Genomic DNA, 21,117 nt, shown 5'->3' on the forward strand with positions numbered 1-21,117 from the left:
CAGGTTTGGACAGCTTTGTGAGACTTTGATCTACGTGTTCAGATCGTCTGTTCTTAATTCAATAAAGAAATACCGAAAGGGACGCCAGTCTTTGGGGCCTACAGGGTGTCGATCTTTGTGTGCACAGTGACATTCTAGTCGTTGACGCCTCTGTTCTCTCTTTTCTTCTCAATGCTCTGTGTAAAGTTAACAGGTAATTGAATTAGTACCGCCCTCTACGGAGTATAGGCCGGTTATAGTAGGCCAGACAAAGAGAGGTACAACGAGCATTCTCCCACCCTGCTGCTATACTACCATCGTAGCCACCTCTAGCAGCTTGTATCATTTTTTATTTTCAGCACTTTTATCCTTTTTTGGATATCCAAAGAATACACATGCGTATATGGTTTTGTCTCATAGGCCTCTAGAAGGCATTAATAAAGCTCTCTCTCTCTGTTTTGTTTTGTTTTGTTTTTGTTACTCTGACTTTGTATCAGATCCACCACATTGTAACTTTTTGGTCTCATAGGTCATTCTGGCCTTCTGAAGACGTTAACATAACATTTCATTTCATTTCATCTCTCTCTCTCTCTCTCTCTCTCTCTCTCTCTCTCTCTCTCTCTCTCTCTCTCCCTGCATTTAGGATTTCATAGTGGGAGCTCGGCCAGTGGGCATAGCAGTAGATCATGCTCTCTTGACACTATCCGTTAAATTTCAGTATAGTACAACCTAGACATCAGGAGGCAGGTCACACACCCGCTATACATTTACACCAAAGACTGATTTCGTTTATTCAGAGGAGATCTGGGACCGTCTATTGGAAGGCACAACTGGCACAAATGGTACAGGCCTCTCAGTGGAGGAGTGCACCACTCTACTGACTGAGACACTGCATGAGGCTGCATCAGTGGCATACCCACACACTCAGCCGGGCAAGAGACGACATTCTGGAAGCATGCCCCATAATAGTTGGTATGATGAGGAGTGCAGAGAGATGAGAGCCCAGCTTCAGAGGGATCTTCTTTTAGGAGTCATAACTTATAGACAGTCTCGGATTGCTTTCCGATGCCTTGTGCGACGGAAGAAGCGAGCTTACCTAGCTCATATGGAGCGAGACTTGTATCAGATGTTCTTGAGTAGGGACTCAGGAGAGGCATGGCGACTCTTCCATGAGCACTCCCCCCCCCCCCCAATGATTACTTCACCTGAGGTGTGGGGCCAATATGCGACATTATTATATATGGTTCCTGCACAGGAACCCCTTCCAGACCCTACCAAGCCTTGCCCAGCTACGAGCACTTTCTTTACACCTGAGATGGTACAAAGGGCCATCGACAGGATGAAGACCGGGAAGGCATATGATCATGACAGTCTAGTAGCGGAGCACTTTATACATGCCAGGGATATGCTGATGGAGGTTCTAGCAGTGTTGTTCAATCGTGCCATGTGTGAGGGATTACCTGAGACTTGGAGGTTGTCTAATATTGTGCCCATCTTCAAGGCTGGTGACCTTACAGAGCCTGGGAACTACCGCACTATTATGGTTGGACACACATTGGCACGGTTGTATGCATCTATCCTGGAGCAACACTTGAGTAATTGGGCAGAGGGCGAGGGTGTACGAGCAAAGGGTCAAGCCGGCTTCAGGAGAGGTTTCTCCACTCTTGATCATATTCTGACACTCAGGGCCATCATTGTGGAGGGCAGAGCACATGGGAGACTGATCTATTGTAGCTTTGTGGATTTTCGTAAAGCATTTGACATGGTACCAAGAGTTCGATTGATGCGTAGACTACAGGAGATGGGGGTGCCCATAGAGGTGATTTGGGGGATTATGGTTTTGTACATATCAGTGATGGGACATGTACGCACTCCGGAAGGGGTATCTGATTTAGTTCACTCTACTATTGGAGTGAAACAGGGCTGCCCATTGTCTCCTACTCTATTTGGTATGTATGTTGATGAGGTGTCTAATTACATCGACAGAGAGGGTGACAGAGGTGCACAGATGGCAGGGACGTAGATCCCATTGTTGCTATATGCTGATAATATTGTGCTGATATCTGACTCGCCAGAAGGTATGCAACGACAGTTGGATGCACTACGCAGTTTTGCAGAGGATAGTGGATTGTGTGTAAACCTAGGTAAAACCAAGGTTATGGTGTTTAACACCACACCACAATGGGTCAGGAGATCAGTACCTACTTTCAAATATGGTCAGGAGATTGTGGAGTATACAGATGCATACACTTACCTGGGGGTAGTCTTTACTGGGCCGAGATTTTCCTTGAGAAGAGCAACAAAGAGGAAAACATGAGCTTCGTTTCTAAACCTGGTCTCACAATGACCGGAAGACTAACAGTGAATATTTTGATCAAATACCCTTCAAGTAGCAGAAAATCATCTTTACTGGCCCAGAGCCCATCAATGACAATGCCAGCTGACAGACTTCGATACCTAGAAAATCAAAGAATGTTTTACTGCCCATCAAAATTTTGTCAAAGAAGGTAAAGTGTGTAAATCACAATTTGTGAAGAATGCATACAAGCCATTTACAACAGCAAGCAGAATAACTGTGAGTTCCAATTGCATCTGCTATTCTGTCCCAATTGATATTATCACGAAGCTGCCATATATTAATAATGGAAAGTAATGAGGTAACAATTTCGGCAAAAAGGTTAAAAGATATAAAAAATGTGTTCAACAGTTTGCAGCTGCTTTTATCCTCTAGCATTTTGGACCGCAAGCAAGCATGTACCAAATCTGAAAGCTGCTGCGATCATCAAACCTTAGTCAGCAATCATCAAACATCTTTGGTGAATTGAACTAAGCTTAGTCAGTAATCATCAAATATTTTTGCTTTCTGGACACTGAACAATTCAAAAGTAAAAAATTTGGAAAGGAGATACCTAACTCTTGTGGCAAGAATCAAATCTTTATAGGAACTGCAATTATAATAAATGAAAGAATTCCCTGTTCAAAATGGTCGCTCATAAAACTACTAACCAACATCCCATCTCAAGAAGGGTTAACTAGGATGAAGCTATTATGGCCTTTGCACATACACCTTCATAGAATTCGTTCTGAATAATAATCTAACACAAGAGAATATCCGCCAGGCCTCACCTCGCCACCCACATCACGGCTCAGCGCCCAACCTTCCTCTCACCTATGTATCTAGTATGCTAAAAAGAGTTATAATCACAAGCTATTTATACTCTAAGCAACAGTTGCCGAATGAGTTAGCAAGCTACTTCTCCTCTAGCTGAATGAGATGTAAAACCCTTTTCAGCACCTCTCTCTCTCTCTCTCTCTCTCTCTATATAGTAGTAGTAGTAGTATTTTGTTCCACTTCTAGTTCTTTTGTACCCAGACATGGTATTAGATTCACTATTTTGTAACTGATTGGTCTCATAGGTCATTTTGGCCTTTTGAAGACGTTAATATAACATTTCATTTCATTTCATTTCTCTCTCTCTCTCTCTATATATATATATATATATATATATATATATATTTACATTCACTTATGGTCAGGAGACTCTGGAGTACACAGATGCATACACTTATCTTGGGGGTAGTCTTCACTGGGCCAAGGTTTTCTTTGAAGAGAACAGCACAGACTAGCCTCACCAAAGCATATGCGGCCTTGGGAGGATTGAAGAGGATGTGTTCCCAGGTTCAGTTCCAGGAACCCCGAACAATGCTCTGGCTCTTTGATACCTTGGTAGCTTCAGCTATGCTCAATGGGGGTTAGGTTTGGGGACCCTCTGTGGGTCAGGATGGGTGGAGAGGTATGGAGAGGCCCTTGGTATCTATGATCTCTCGACTGATTAGAGCCAAGGCCTCCATGCCACACCAGATCATTAGAGCAGAGTTAGCAACTGTCCCTATGGAGATAGAGACGCTCACTAGATCAATCTGTCACGAGACTGTGACAACAACTATATATATTTGCTGGTTTCTTTATCTTGATTTTTATTTAATTTTTGGGAACCTCTTGTTAAAATCACAAATGCCCCGATATTGCATGGCCAGTGTGAAACGACCATTGGCCGAGAGTATCACCCGCAGGAGTCAAAGCCAAGCAGTTAGAGATGGTTGGGCCGATTGGCACTAGAATCCGACTAGTAAGAAGTGGCTATAAAGTTATTTAGGCCCCTTGGAAGGACTTTATAAGTTGGTGGGCACTAGGAATTAATCCAAAAGGAGCAAACTGGACACATGGCAGTAGGAGAGAAACCTGCAAGTCAACTGTCACTCTAGAAGGTCTCATCCGAGAGGGGGAGCCCAATATGAGGCTGGGAAAGCTGATTTTTCAGCTTTGTGGTGGATTTTTAGGTTCTCCAGCGTTAATGGAAAGCTTGCCTTCTCCCTTGTCTCATGCAGCGCGATGATTTCCTCTTGCGCATCTCTCTCTCCCCTTTGCACATATGATAATGCCCCACTAGTAAGGCTTCTCAAATGACCATGTACAGTTCTAGGGGTTTTATGCGCGTTTGCCAAGGCAAGAGCTTTCTGTACAGGAACTGGATTAGCTAATTGCTAATCCCCTTCAGGTACGCACAGTTTCATCGCGAAGGAATGTGGAAACGGAGAGTTTTCTCGCCTGAAAACTCGTCCAATTTACAGGGGAACTGTCTCATTGCGTGACAAAGCTTCTGAGACACGCATTGACGTACTTGCTCCGCTCAAAATGATGCGGAATAGGGAATTACTTTAAGGTCTCTTGGGATAGTTTCCTACGACGTTAAAATACTCTTCTTCTTTTGGGGGGGGGGGGGTTTGTGGGTGTGTGTGTGTGCGCGCGCGCTAATAAAAAGAGGAAAATGGTATAACCTTTCTATCCCCCAAGTGTGGTGGATTGGTTATACCATTTCCCTATTGAATACAGGTCTTGAGTTCAACTCTCCTCGTCGGATAGATCTTTAAGGTCTCTTGGGATAGTTTCCTACGACGTTAAGAGGACATGGGTAGACCCTACACAAGAATTGGGCACGAAGATGGCCGACTACAAAGAAAACTTCCTACAGCTATCTGAAGATGGTTTTGTGATTCGCCTGAGCTACATGGATACCCACCTATCTCATGGTTTGAGATGTGCTATTGGTCAGATTCGTACATCCTCACAATAGCTGGAAATTGAATTTGGCAGATTTAGGGGAATCCCACCTGAGAGCAGAATTTGCAAGTTATGCGGAATGGAGCCGGAGACAGAATTACACTACATATGTCATTGCACCGTATACTATGAGATACGTGGGCGTTTCCATTGCCTATTTAAAGAAGGCTTTGGACCTCTAGATAGAGTCATGCAATACCAAGTTCAAAGGTGCTTACGCCTGTACCTACCGGAACTACATCGGCACAGGGATAATCTAATGAGAAGACAAAGAGCACTACAGCCTCAGAGGCAGATCACAGATTTCTTCGGATCGAGAGAAGCAGGAACGGAAGGAGAAGCAAAGGAGTACCCACATTCATACCAAAGGCACCCTCATTGATAGGGCGATTAAGCTTAGGAAATCGAGACGACCACAAACGAGATGCAGAAGCACACTTCACCGGAGGAGACTACAACAAAGGATTAGAAGCATTCTAGCCAGACACCCATAATGCTTCTAAGAAGTTTATCTAATACTTTGTATCTAGTTTTCGCATTTATTTTCACACTTTCACACTTTTCAGACATTGTAACAGATTCACCACTTTTGTATCAGTTTGGTCTCATAGGTCACTCTGGCCTTTTGAAGACGTTAATATAACATTTCATTTCATTTCTCTCTCTCTCTCTCTCTCTCTCTCTCTCTCTCTCTCTCTCTCTCTCTCTCTCTCTCTCTCTCTCTCTCTCTCTCACAGTGTCTTTGTGGATCTTTGGTAGTTATATATCAAGGAGACATGGATCACACCGAGACAGCCTCTTCCATCGAAGATATTGTACTACACGGATCATTTCATGATCATCTTGGAGGACGGCTTCATTCAAAGTTCAAACGCCTAGATACATGGATGTCTACATGTCCCACAGTGCCAAAGTAGCCATCGGGCAGCTCAGAGTTTCATCACATAGGGTAGAGATTGAGACATGAAGAGCATCTCCCACTCTCAGAGAGCGACGGATCTGTAGAGTTTGCACAGCAGGGGTAGAGAGCAGCTGGCGAGCTTACCAAGACATATGGAGTCCATACATTGCCTTATTTGTAGGACAACCCACACTCAGAGAGCTCATGGACTCTACAAATCAGAGATAGTTGGGCACTTCCTCCTTGAGATCAGATACATCGAGATCTGCTACTATTGTTGCCTAGTGGAGGTTGATAGTCTCAGCTTACAAGATTTTTTCCATTGAGGCTCCAATACCACCTCTATCATTACCGCACTCAGGGGAACCACTCTACAGCAACATTACCGCACTGAGGGGAGTCACTCTACAACAAGCAAACAAGGTCTGAACAAGGAGATGGCCTAGAGCAGTGGGATATCGTGCTCGACAAGCACACCAGAGAGAGATTCACCAGTTTGAACATCACATGAGTAGGTGTCACCAAGAGGTGTATTTTTCCTCTTGCCTTCTTTAAATATGTACTACATGTTTTTATTTATTTTATTTTTACTTGTTTTCCCTCGAACCCTTGAAAAGGTACAAGTGTGGACATTGCATGGCCAGTGTGAAACGATTGCAACCGAACGGGTTTCTCACATCGGGAATCTAGGCCGGTTAGTCCGAGACTGGACAAGCCAGCTAGCACTGAGTTCTGATGAGTATGGAAGCCTGTGTGCGCCATAAGGGAATTTGGGCCACTCGGCAAATCACTTACAACTTTATAAGTAGGTGGGAAAGGAGCAAACTGGACACTTGGCAGTTAAAGATCAACCTGCGGGACACCTCAGCAAGAGGGGGCGCCCAAATGAGGGTGGAGGCTGATTTTTATAACAAGTGCATTTACAGAGTGTGTGTGAGTAGTAGTTGCAGGTTCACAGCTTTAATGGAAAGCTTGCCTTCTCCTTTGTCTCATGTAGCGCGATGATTTTCTCTCGTGCATCTCTCTCTCCCCTTTGCACATATGGTAATGCCCCACTAGCTGGACTTCTTAGTTGACTATGTACAGTTCTAAGGGTTTTATGCGTGTTTGCCAAGGCAAGAGCCTTCTCAACAAGATACGGATTAGCTAATTGCTAATTCCCCACGGATACGCACAGTTCCATCGTGAAAGATTGAGAATTTGAAGAGTTTCCTTGCGTGAAAACTCGTCCAAATCACAAGGGGACTGTCCCATTGCGTGCGAGAGCCCTTGGACCATGCGAAGTCGTGTTCGCTCTGCTAAAAATGATCTAAAACAGAGAATTTTAGCCTGTTGTGTTTTTCTGCATGTTTAGGCTTTCGCACCTAAACTGCAAGAGAACACCAGGCCTTCCCTCGGCATGCTTAGACAGAGCTTTGGGCACCTTGCAGTGATAAAACAGGGAATTACAGCGCGCTGAAATTCTGTTACAGCTCACCAGAAAGCTTCTAAATTGCAAGAGAACCCGTCCTAGACATGTGCTCTTGACCTACAAGGGTTTTGGCGTCATTATGCTACTAAAATTGGGTCAAAAACCTGCAATTTCAGCCCTCGCCAGGTTTGGACAGCTTTGTGAGACTTTGATCTATGTGTTCAGATCGTCTGTTCTTAATTGAATAAAGAAATACCAAAAGGAGCGCCAGTCTTTGGGGCCTATAGGGTGTCGATTTTTGTGTGCGCAGTGACATTCTAGTCGTTGACGCCTCTGTTCTCTCTTTTCTTCTCAATGCTCTGTGTAAAGTTAACAGGTAATTGAATTAGTACCGCCCTCTACGGAGTACAGGCCAGTTATAGTAGGCCAGACAAAGAGAGGTACAACGAGCATTCTCCCACCCTGCTGCTATACTACCATCGTAGCCACCTCTAGCAGCTTGTATCATTTTTTATTTTCAGCACTTTTATCCTTTTTTGGATATCCAAAGAATACACATGCGTATATGGTTTTGTCTCATAGGCCTCTAGAAGTCATTAATAAAGCTCTCTCTCTCTGTTTTGTTTTGTTTTGTTTTTGTTACTCTGACTTTGTATCAGATCCACCACATTGTAACTTTTTGGTCTCATAGGTCATTCTGGCCTTCCGAAGACGTTAACATAACATTTCATCTCTCTCTCTCTCTCTCTCTCTCTCTCTCTCTCTCTCTCTCTCTCTCTCTCGAACGGGCAACTGTCAGACAGTCTTCTACGACACCTCAGATGAGATGCTTAGAGAGTTGGATGTGGATGAGCTGGGGTTTGACAGATGCTCACATGACAGAGAGCAGACTGAGTATGGGAGATACCTCACGGAGATGACGACTACACATGGGCTAGCCATACTTAATGGCTTACAGCGGTTTCCTGGAGCAGCAGGCTTCACATGCTTTCCACACAGACATGGGGCCAGTACAGTGGACTATGTTATGACACAGCCGAGCTTTATTCCTTGTATTCAGGATTTCACGGTGGGAGCCAGACCAGTGGGCGTAGCAGTGGATCATGCTCTCTTGACACTGTCCGTATCTTTTCAGTTTAGTACAGCCCAGAAATCAGGAGGCAGGTCACACACCCGTTATACATTTACACCAGAGACTGACTCGGTTTATACAGAGGCGATCTGGGATCGTCTATGCACAGTTGCTCCAGGCCTCTCAGTAGAGGAGTGCACTACTTTATTGACTGAGACACTACATGATGCAGCATCAGAGGCATACCCACACACTCAACCGGATCGGAGGCGACATTCTGGGAGCATGCCCCAGAATAGTTGGTATGATGAGGAGTGCAGAGAGATGAGAGCCCAGCTTCAGAGGGATCTTCATTTAGGAGTCATCACCTACAGACAGTCGCGGATTGCTTTCCGGCGCCTTGTGCGAAAGAAGAAACGAGCTTACCTGGCCCAGATGGAGCGAGACTTGTATCAGTTGTTCTTGAGTAGAGACTCAGGCGAGGCATGGCGACTCTTCCATGAGCACTCCCCTCCCCCAGTGATTACTTCTCCTGATGTGTGGGGCCAGTATGCGACATCGTTATATACGGTTCCTGGGCAGGATCCCCTTCCAGATCCTACAGAGCCATGTCCACCTACGAGCACCTTCTTTACCACTGAGATGGTAAAGAGAGCCATTGACAGGATGAGGACCAGGAGGGCTTACGATCATGACGGTCTAGTAGCGGAGCACTTTATACATGCTAGGGATATGCTGATGGAGGTTCTTGCAGTGTTGTTCAATCGTGCCATGTGTGAGGGATTACCTGAGACTTGGAGGTTGTCTACTATTGTGCCTATATTCAAGGCAGGTGATCCTACAGAGCCTGGAAATTACCGCACTATTATGGTTGGACACACACTGGCACGATTGTATGCATCCATTATTGAGCAGCAGTTGAGTAACTGGGCAGAGGGTGAGGGTGTACGGGCAAAGGGACAGGCAGGTTTCAGGAGGGGTTTCTCCACTCTTGACCATATTCTGACACTCAGAGCTATCATTGAGGAGGGCAGGTCACATGGGAGACGGATTTATTGTAGCTTTGTGGATTTCCGCAAAGCATTTGACATGGTACCGAGAGCTCGACTGATGCGCAGACTGCAGGAGATGGGGGTGCCCACAGTGTTGATTTGGGGGATTATGGCTTTATACAGATCAGTGATGGGACATGTACGCACCCCAGAGGGGATATCTGACTTAGTTCACTCCACTATCGGGGTGAAACAGGGTTGCCCATTGTCTCCTACTCTATTTGGTATGTATGTTGATGAGGTGTCTGATTACATTGACAGAGAGGGTGATAGAGGTGCCCAGCTGGCAGGGACGTGGATCCCATTGTTGTTATATGCTGATGATATTGTCTTGATCTCTGACTCACCAGAGGGTATGCAGCGACAGTTGGATGCATTACACAGTTTTGCAGAGGATAGTGGATTGTCTGTAAACCTTGGTAAAACCAAGGTCATGGTGTTTAACACCACACCGCAGTGGATCAGGAGATCGGCACCGACCTTCACGTATGGTCAAGAGATTGTGGAGTATACAGATGCATACACTTACCTTGGGATAGTCTTCACTGGGCCGAGGTTTTCTTTGGGGAGAGCAGCAAAGACTAGACTGACCAGAGCTTATGCGGCCTTGGGAGGCTTGGAGAGGATGTGTTCGCAGGTTCAGTTCCAGGAACCTCGGACAAAGTTATGGCTCTTTGATACTTTAGTAGCCTCAGCTATGATGTATGGGGTACAGGTATGGGGACCTTCTGTAGGCCAGGATGGTTGGAGAGGTATGGAGAGGCCCTTGGTATCTATGATCTCCCGATTGATTAGAGCCAAGGCCTCCGTACCTCACGCGATCATTCGAGCAGAGCTAGCTGCCCCCCCCATGGAGATTGAGGCGCTTACCAGATCAGTGTCCTTTGTGCACAGCCTATGGGATACTACTAGAGACAGATATGCTAGATTGGCCCTTGAGTCTTCCAGACAGTTAGCTCTACAGGGGGACACTTCATGCTGGTATGCACAGATGACTTCATGGTTTCAGACGCATGGCTTCACCATGGACAGGTTGCCCCCTTTCCAGTATTCTCTTCAGGCACCCTCGCTGTCTCTTACACGGGTGGAGATCACTAGACTCATTCGTCAGGACCTGATCCAGCTCGACACTAGGAGGACATGGATAGAGCCGCCTCAGGAGTTGAGCACAAAGATGGCTTTCTATAGAGAGCATCTTCTCCACCTCACAGGAGATGGGTTTGTGATTCGACCCAGCTACATGGACACACATATGTCTCATGGTTTGCGTTGTGCCATTGGTCAGATACGCACATCCTCACATCAGCTCGAGATTGAGACCGGTAGATTCAGAGGGATACCAGCAGACAGCAGGATATGCCGATTATGCCAGAGAGAGCCAGAGACAGAGTTGCACTACATATGTCATTGCACAGTGTTCTATGAGATACGGGGGCGTTTCCACTGCTTATTCAGAGAGGGTTTTGGTCCTCTATCTAGGGTCATGAGTTATGAGGATCAGAGATGTCTTGGACTATATCTACTTGAGTTACACAGGTATAGAGACACTTTACTGGGGAGAGCTAGAGAGAGGCAGTCCCAGAGACACATTACAGATTTCTTTTCACTAGATATGGGACAGCCAGAGGAGCAGCCACCACTGCAGAGCTCGTCCCACACTCATTCGACCACTACTGGCACTCTCATCGACCGAGCATTGGAGCTACAGAGATACAGACGACCGCGACTGAGGAGAGGAGCTACACAGCATCGACGGAGACTACAACAGAAGATTCGAGCCATACTCTCTCGACATCCAGAGTGCAGATGAGGATGGATCCTCACCATTTCTTCCATCTTTGTTTCTCACACTGTTACATCCAGTTTACCGGGTACCTATTGTATCAGCTGCTACACCCACGTAGTTTTAGATTGTAGTAGTAGTAGTAGTATTTTGTTCCACTTCTAGTTCTTTTGTACCCAGACATGGTATTAGATTCACTATTTTGTAACTGATTGGTCTCATAGGTCATTTTGGCCTTTTGAAGACGTTAATATAACATTTCATTTCATTTCATTTCTCTCTCTCTCTTTGCATTCAGGATTTCATAGTGGGAGCCCGACCAGTGGGCATAGCAGTAGATCATGCTCTCTTGACACTATCCGTTAAATTTCAGTATAGTACAACCCAGACATCAGGAGGCAGGTCACACACCCGCTATACATTTACACCAAAGATTGATTTCGTTTATTCAGAGGAGATCTGGGACCGTCTATTGGAAGGCACAGCTGGCACAAATGGTACAAGCCTCTCAGTGGAGGAGTGCACCACTCTACTGACTGAGACATTGCATGAGGCTGCATCAGTGGCATACCCACACACTCAGCCGGGCAAGAGACGACATTCTGGAATCATTCCCCATAATAGTTGGTATGATGAGGAGTGCAGAGAGATGAGAGCCCAGCTTCAGAGGGATCTTCTTTTAGGAGTCATAACTTATAGACAGTCTCGGATTGCTTTCCGATGCCTTGTGCGACGGAAGAAGCGAGCTTACCTAGCTCAGATGGAGCGAGACTTGTATCAGATGTTCTTGAGTAGGGACTCAGGAGAGGCATGGCGACTCTTCCATGAGCACTCCCCCCCCCCCCAATGATTACTTCACCTGAGGTGTGGGGCCAATATGCGACATTATTATATATGGTTCCTGGACAGGAACCCCTTCTAGACCCTACCAAGCCTTGCCCAGCTACGAGCACTTTCTTTACACCTGAGATGGTACAAAGGGCCATCGACAGGATGAAGACCGGGAAGGCATATGATCATGACAGTCTAGTAGCGGAGCACTTTATACATGCCAGGGATATGCTGATGGAGGTTCTAGCAGTGTTGTTCAATCGTGCCATGTGTGAGGGATTACCTGAGACTTGGAGGTTGTCTAATATTGTGCCCATCTTCAAGGCTGGTGACCCTACAGAGCCTGGGAACTACCGCACTATTATGGTTGGACACACATTGGCACGGTTGTATGCATCTATCCTGGAGCAACACTTGAGTAATTGGGCAGAGGGCGAGGGTGTACGAGCAAAGGGTCAAGCCGGCTTCAGGAGAGGTTTCTCCACTCTTGATCATATTCTGACACTCAGGGCCATCATTGAGGAGGGCAGAGCACATGGGAGACGGATCTATTGTAGCTTTGTGGATTTTCGTAAAGCATTTGACATGGTACCAAGAGTTCGATTGATGCGCAGACTACAGGAGATGGGGGTGCCCATAGAGGTGATTTGGGGGATTATGGCTTTGTACAGATCAGTGATGGGACATGTACGCACTCGAGAAGGGGTATTTGATTTAGTTTACTCTACTATTGGAGTGAAACAGGGCTGCCCATTGTCTCCTACTCTATTTGGTATGTATGTTGATGAGGTGTCTAATTACATCGACAGAGAGGGTGACAGAGGTGCACAGCTGGCAGGGACGTGGATCCCATTGTTGCTATATGCTGATGATATTGTGCTGATATCTGACTCGCCAGAAGGTATGCAACGACAGTTGGATGCACTACGCAGTTTTGCAGAGGATAGTGGATTGTGTGTAAACCTAGGTAAAACCAAGGTTATGGTGTTTAACACCACACCGCAATGGGTCAGGAGATCAGTACCTACTTTCAAATATGGTCAGGAGATTGTGGAGTATACAGATGCATACACTTACCTGGGGGTAGTCTTTACTGGGCCGAGATTTTCCTTGAGAAGAGCAGCAAAGACTAGACTAACTAGAGCTGGTGCGGCTCTGGGAGGAATGGAGAGGATGTGTTCGCAGGTTCAGTTCCAAGAACCTAGGACAAAGTTATGGCTCTTTGATACTTTGGTTGCCTCTACTATGTTATATGGGGTACAGGTTTGGGGACCTTCTGTAGGCCAGGAGGGTTGGAGGCGTATGGAGAAGCCCCTGGTATCTATGATCTCTCGGCTGATTAGAGCCAAGGATTCCGTACCGCATGATATCATTCGAGCGGAATTAGCTGCCCCCCCTATGGAGATTGAGGCGCTTACTAGATCAGTCTCCTTTGTACACAGTCTGTGGGATACTACCAGAGACAGATATGCTAGGGTGGCTCTAGAGTCCTCCGGACAATTAGCTCTTAATGGGGATACATCATGCTGGTATGTACAGATGGCATCATGGTTTCACACACATGGTTTCACCATGGACAGGTTGCCTCCTTTTCAATACTCTCTACAGGCACCCTTGAGGTCTTTGACGCGGGTAGAGATTAATAGACTCATTCGTCAGGATCTGATCCAGCTGGACACGAGGAGGACATGGATAGAGCCGATACAGGAGTTGGGCACAAAGATGGCCTTCTATAGAGAGCATTTTCTCCACCTCACGGGGGATGGCTTTGTGATTCGACCTAGCTATATGGACAGGCATCTTTCTCATGGTGTGCGATGTGCCATTGGCCAGATACGCACGTCCTCACATCAGCTCGAGATTGAGACTCGCAGATTCAGAGGGACACCAGCAGATAGCACGATATGCCGCTTATGCCATCTAGAGCCAGAGATAGAGGTACATTACATATGTCATTGCACAGTGTACTATGAGATACGAGGCCGTTTCATTGTCTATTCAGAGAAGGTTTTGGTCCTCTATCTAGGGTCATGAGTTATGAGGATCAGAGATGTCTTGGGCTATATATACTTGAGCTACACAGGCATAGAGAAACTTTACTGAGGAGAGCTGAAGAGAGACAACCCCAGAGACAGATCACATATTTCTTTACACTAGATATTGTACACCCAGAAGAACAGACAGAGCAGCAACCAACAGTGAAGAGGTCTACCCGCACTACTGGCATTCTCATAGACCGAGCATTGGAGCTAGGGAGATCTAGATGACCCCGATGGAGAAGAGGAGCTACACAGTTTCGAAGGAGGCTACAACAAAGGATTCGAGCCATACTTTTTCGTCGTCCAGAGTGCAGATGAAGATGAATCTCTATGAAGATAGATCTTTACTTTCCTCCCAAATTGTCTACACATTGTATTGCTCAGTTCACACATTTCACGCCTTTCGCATTTCACACCTATCCGCTTAGTTTAGGATTCCGCAGTATTTATATCTTGTTATCCCTAGTTTAAAAATTTATTTTGTTAATCTGACTTGGTATCAGATACACCGCATTGTAACTTCCTGGTCTCATAGGTCATTTTGGCCTTTTGAAGACGTTAATATAACATTTCATTTCATATTTCTCTCTCTCTCTCTCTCTCTCTCTCTCTCTCTCTCTCTCTCTCTCTCTCTCTCATGCCCGATCATGGACATACAAAATGCAAGTGGACAAGAAAAGAATGTATGCAGAACATCTAGACAATGCACTTGCTCATGTACCCATACCATCACACATCGCACAAACATGGCCAATTTTCAAACAAGCTCTCTGTGACGCCGTGGAACAAACAATGGGGAAAACGCATCAGCGAGGAAATCATGTTAAAGGGCTACCGCATAACCCATGGTTTGATGAAGAGTGCAAGTATGTCAAAAAACAATTGCGGGCACTGTCAACGATGAACACGGAATGGGAAACTCTATCAAAAGACTACACAAATCTCAAGAGGCGGAAAAGAAGAAACTATGAGCTACGCACGGAGACACGAGCCATAGCCAACTTCAAGAAAAATCCCAAAAAAGAATGGCTGAAAATAAAAGGACGGAGACATGACATTATGGGGGACATAAGCTTAGATGACATATACATGTATGTGGAACAACTATATGTGCATAATAATGCGGAAGAAATGCCACACGTGCAAACCGATCTCCATGCCCAAGACCACTTTGATCCCGAAACGGTTAAAAAAGGCATACAGAAACTTGCAAATGGGAAAGCTCCGGACATACTACACTTGAACTCAGAAATGCTTAAATGGTCAGGTATGAGAGCCAGAGAGTGGATACATAGAATGCTACACCAAGCCATTGTTCAAGGGCTACCCGAGGATTGGCGAAAGAACTGGATCAAAGCACTTTACAAAAAAGGGGATGTAAATCAGCCTACCAACTACCGTACCATTATGGTTGGATCTTGCATGGAAAAGCTTTTGGGAAGCATCTTAGAACAAAGCATAAGCACATGGGCAAAGACAAATGGAAAACGAGCAAAAGAACAAGCAGGTTTTCGACCAAAACATAGCACCATTGATCACCTTGTTTCACTTAGGGTATTAATGGAAGAGAGTCGGCTAAAGGGAAAAACATTATACTGTTGCTTTGTAGATTTCACCAAAGCCTTTGACATGGTCCCGAGAATGGGTATATGGAAAAGGATGGAATGCATAAAAGTACCGATGCATCTCAGGAGTGCGGTAGCACGTCTCTATGACAGAGTCATATGTCAACTAAAAACGCACGAAGGGCTGTCCAAAGCTTTCTCGAGCAACATGGGGGTCAAACAAGGATGCCCTCTCTCCCCTACTCTTTTTGGATTGTGCATTGATCAAATAGAAAGCTTCCTCCCTCAACTAGAAGGGGATGAACCAGCCATCGGGATGTTTACACTTCTCATGCTCATCTATGCAGACGATGTGGCTCTTTTCGCCCATGACATTACAGCTCTACAGAAATTGGTCAATGCGTTACATGCTTTTTGTGAAAATGTGGGTCTATCAATCAATGTAGATAAAACAAAGTTCATGATTGTAAAGACTCGTAAGATGGATATCCACGCCCCCCTCATGTATCAAGGGAAACAAATTGAGAAAGTCGACAGTTTCAAGTACTTGGGGATTGACATCCTGTGCAACTATGCTTGGGGACAATGCGCACATAATAGAATTGACATCGGCCATGCCAAGTACTATCAATTTGAAAACATGTGCACACAAAGGAGCATAAAAAGATGGGAGATAAAAGCGACCATTTTTTAGACATGTGTAGTGCAAGCCATCCTCTACGGAGTGGAAATATGGGGAGCAAGCATTTCAGCCCACACATGGAATGAAATTGAAAAAATTCAGGAAAAAATTTCTATGTCGACACATGGGGGTCAAAAAGACAACACCATACTCCGTGCTACTCTTGGAGACCGGCAAGAGACCACTAGAAATGAAAGCATCGCAAAAAATGTACACGTGTATCATGAAGGTCAAAGCAATGCCTACTACTCGAATCCCCCGCATTGCATGGGAAACGGGATGTGCGTCGCAAAAGACAAAAAAAAGAAAATTTCTGTCATCGAGCCTCATACAGGACATTAAGAAATGGTTCGTGAAATGGAATGTAGAGGCATATGTGGACATGCTTATTGAGGAGGGCAAGGAGGGAGAACACATGCTGAAGTTTGAAATTGCATTACTAAATAGCCTCCACACCGAGTGAAAGACAACGCAACACCGCTCGAAATTTGAATACTATTGTAAGTATGTCAACACAAAGTATTGGGAAGGCTATAGCACAAACCCAATGGAAGCTCAGGCCCACATACGAACACCCATGCCCCACATGGCACGAAGAGCCATCTCTTTGATGCGCACAAGGTCACATATGCTCAAAATAGAAACAGAGGGCTGGCTGAAAATTGATGCTTCTAAACGGATATGCACACCATGTACAATGCAAGCTCCCGAAGATGAAGCACATGTGACATTGGAATGCCCAGAATACGCTCACATCCGGGCTAACTTTCAACCACTTCTAAGCGGTTGCTCTACCTTTGCGGACCTATTATCCAAGACAGACCCCTCCCCTACAGCTCTCGGCACATACCTCACCCGCATACTTGAGCATAAAAAGACACTCATAGGAACACAAAAAGAGAATAACACACACACACACCACACCATACACCCCCGTGAGGGGAGACTATGTATCACTTTGAGGTCCCATGGGTCATTTCTGGCCCCCCGCGGACGTTAATACCAAATCAAATCAAATCTCTCTCTCTCTCTCTCTCTCTCTCTCTTTTACAAGGCAAAGGATAGTTTCCTACAACGTTAAAACTCTCTTCTTCTTCTTCTTCTTCTCTCTCTCATACAAGGCAAAGGTGGGCAGCCACAGGAGACAGTAGGCGCAGGGCCAGGAAGGGGGGTGGGGAGAGAGAGAGAGAGAGAGAGAGAGAGAGAGAGAGAGAGAGAGAGAGAGAGAGAGAGAGAGAGAGATGTGCCCAAGCATGTCTGTGAAATGAAATGAAATGTTATATTGAACGTCTTCAAAAGGCCAAAATGACCTATGAGACCAAACTGATACAATCCTGGTGGATCTAATACAATGTCTATGAGAGGAGAAAAGGCCACACAGAGCCACATCGCAGGATGGGTAAAAAGACTTGCCATGCAAAAACACACAATCAACAAAACCTCTTAAAGAAAGAATTCTAACTAAAAGACATTTAACAAGCACAAGGGCTGTTGGTTTTACATCACAAAGAAAGATTTTGTGGCATTCAAAAGTAACAGGCCCACATTTACTATTCTCCACATCTAGAGAGCAGAAACAGCATGTCACTCATTGGGCATTTTGAGAAAAAGACTGTCAGTAGTAGATTTTTTTGAGCAGACCACCTTTAATCACTAGCAGTCTTTAAGCTTCATGCATTGCTCACAGAATGCATGAAGAGGAAGGCTACCTCAAAAAGCACAACACTGCTAGCCCATTCATAATTAGAGCATCTCAAAGGTTCTTCTTACAATCAGCAGGAACAACACACTTAAATTTTACCAAAACAAGGAAATCACCTGTAGATTCTTGCCTACTGCGTCTCCACTTTTCCCGAATGGTCAGGTTGCTCCTACCAATCAAAGTTGAGAGATATCTCCACTGATTCCCATGTTTTTTGTGTAAGATTCCTTGCAAGGATTCAAGATGAAGAGCACGGAGTTTATAACCTTGACCAGATTCACAATTTTTTTGCCTAAAAGCATGTGCCTCAATTCTGTACAATCAATATTAGTAAACTTGAAAACCAAATGCAGGACTCCATACTAACTCAAAAGTTTTGTCTCTTGTTTTGACCAGTATCCTAAGTGTAAGCCTTTATCAAAAAGCTTATGCTTATAGGCACGATCTTGAAGTGCTCTATAAGGTCGATGTGGTAGAGACCTTTCTGAAATTAGAGGCTTCATAAAAAACTCGGGTTTCAAAAGCAGTGAATAAAATGTGTCAAAATGCACAAACAACATTGTATTTTGCAATGAGTACTTTTTTCACTCCAGCTCATTCTGTACGTTTTGTCATTCAGGATTCTTTGAAGGCCCTCAGCTTCTTCCACTGTTTTTCCTAGCAAAACCAAAAGAAAGAAAAACCTTCAATCAAATGAGTTTCTATAAACTATTGAAGGAGAGAAAAGAAACACACACAATTAAGCAATAACGCCAGAAACACACAGGGGGTGGAGGTCCATCAGAAAGGCTGACAATAATCGGCTACTAACTCTTCAAAATGACAAATGACAATATGTCTAGAAATGAGATAGGTGTGTCAGTTGAGCACCTCAAGGTCACGCCAATAGAGTTCCCTGGAAAAGCATCCAATTATAAGCACCTACTTCAGATGCTGTATGAATTTGATGTGGTAGAGACTTTACCAACATTACATGCTTCATTAAAAAATATCAGTTGCAAAAGGGATGAAGTGAAATGTGTCAAAACGCGAAAGACATAGCATCTGCAAAGCATAATTACTTCCCTCCAGCAGCCATAAGTGGCTGTGTACTTTCTGCTATTTAGCATTCTTTCAAGATGCTGCTATAGCTACTCATGGCCAGCTGCATCAGCCGACTACTAGGGCCTGTCTCAGCCGCTAAGCCAGCTAACAAGTGCCACGGTTTTTTTTGCTCACCTGCTGCTATAAAGTTGAGCTACCCACTGCAGCAGATTTCCCAAGGCTGAACTTTAGAAAGAGCCCCCATATGGAGAATTCTTGTAGATATAGCAGAACTATCAGTGCTAGAGTTCATGGTCACCAAATGAATGAGTGTCTGTTCAACAGCCCTTCTATTGAACCATATTAAAAGGCCTACAATACCACCATCAATTGGATCAGAGCAAAAGCAGTTACCTATGACATATGTGCTGCAAAACCTGTCACGTGACACATCCCAACCCTATGTGTCCGTGGACAAGCTACACCACAGCAGGGTTCAGTCAAGTCTAGATTAGCAGTGATCTGGCACTTTTGTGAGTCTATTCGTAGACCGTGCATGCCCAGTCACTTAGCATAGATGCATATCCTCCGGTTGCACACAGCATGACCATCAGAATTCCCATCAGAATCCATTAGCGTCAGTTAGGGGATTTTTCAAGTGACTTTATCCCATTTTCCCTATTTTTGACATTTTTCACTTATTTATTAAGTGACTTTTGTTGGGTAGTCAGTAGGGAAAATTGGGTAAGTTAATATATAAGCAAACCCAAGTTAGCACTCCGTAGCAGAAGAGGCAGCAGGAGCTTCCCGCTCAACAGGCAACTTCTCAGCAATACCCCCCCTCATGACCCCGCATCGCCATACCTCCCACTCTTGGCGTTTTTGTCCAGATCAGCCAGCGCTTGAAGCTTCCCCCCTTCTGGCGGTATTTCCCCTGCAGATCAACCCCCACAAGCCAACGTTTTTGGCATTGGACCACCAGCAGCCACAACGTTTTTACTTCAGCCTTTCAGCCTCAAAAACGCAGCAGACTTCATCAGCAAGGCAGCGTTTCCTTCAGCAACTGCAACCAAGTTATCCCAGCTTGATGAGGAATCACTAACGCTAAGGAGAGCTACCATACCACGTTTTTAAGCGTCCAATAGGCCTGCTGTCCAGCGTTTTCAGCAGATGCATAAAGCCATAAAACGCAGCCTGAAGGTGCCTAACATCAGCGCTTTGTGTCTTCAGCAATATCCCCGACAAAGCCTTCAAAATCAGCCATGAAACAGCAAGAAAATAGTCATTTCCAGCCACGAAGACAACCCCGAATTCAGCCCTAGAAGATCCCAGATTTCAGCCAAGTCGCCGTCGTCACCACCGCCGTCGTCATCGGCATAGACCAAGTTGCATAGTCCATTGCATACGCATTGTACACCTTTGTGCAATCAAAGAATAGACCACTCTCGCCGGCGAGAGTGGGGCCTTCGGAGGAGGGTTTTACAACCCCTCGGTGTCGTATCTCGTCTCTCTCCTTCTCTCAGTCTCATTCACTTGCACGCACAATATCCACTCACTTTGTTCGTGACCACAGCACTCTACAGACGGAAAGCTCTCTCTTTCCCTAAGAACTAAAAGGAACCTTGAGCAATAAGGATCACTAATCTTGAGAAAATACAACATTCATTCCGCTGCACCTTACATTGGTATCAGAGCTTTGGAAGTGTTCTGCATTACTCAAGGAAAGAACCACAAGAATTTTTTTGCTTGTTGCGATCGCACGAACCCAAGTTTACTTGGGTGTGGCGATTCCTAATCGTGTTTTGTTGAAGAGTCACAAGAATCCCAAGAAAGAAGGGCTTGTCCAGCCTCCCCTTGTGTCTCCTTTCACTCATTGAGAGCGGACCGTGCACTTAGCGGCCGGTCAATCGACGTGAGGTGGGAAAAAGAAACCTTGGTGTGAGCGCAAGGCCGCC

General features: G+C 45.2%; 1 protein-coding gene across 9 annotated transcripts; it reads right to left on the bottom strand.

Moving 5' to 3' along the window:
* Positions 1-1,185: 1,185 nt before the first annotated feature.
* Positions 1,186-19,726, bottom strand: LOC147432689 (uncharacterized). 9 transcript variants are annotated; one of them, XM_086492551.1, is made up of 6 exons: positions 19,358-19,726; positions 19,010-19,034; positions 18,719-18,796; positions 18,507-18,623; positions 18,256-18,366; positions 1,186-2,436 (listed from the first exon to the last, which is right to left on the bottom strand). In XM_086492551.1, exons 3-6 carry the CDS (start codon positions 18,735-18,737, stop codon positions 2,354-2,356), a joined length of 330 nt encoding a protein of 109 aa, XP_086348677.1. In that variant the 5' UTR covers positions 18,738-18,796; positions 19,010-19,034; positions 19,358-19,726; the 3' UTR covers positions 1,186-2,353. The 9 variants fall into 9 exon arrangements, with proteins under 9 accessions (XP_086348677.1, XP_086348675.1, XP_086348676.1 ...); XM_086492549.1 differs by having other exon boundaries at positions 18,904-19,720; XM_086492550.1 differs by having other exon boundaries at positions 18,951-19,719.
* Positions 19,727-21,117: the final 1,391 nt, after the last annotated feature.

The sequence above is a fragment of the Adiantum capillus-veneris genome, chromosome 20, assembly GCF_014529385.1.
Source record: "Adiantum capillus-veneris isolate H3 chromosome 20, ASM1452938v2, whole genome shotgun sequence".
Taxonomy (NCBI): domain Eukaryota; kingdom Viridiplantae; phylum Streptophyta; class Polypodiopsida; order Polypodiales; family Pteridaceae; genus Adiantum; species Adiantum capillus-veneris.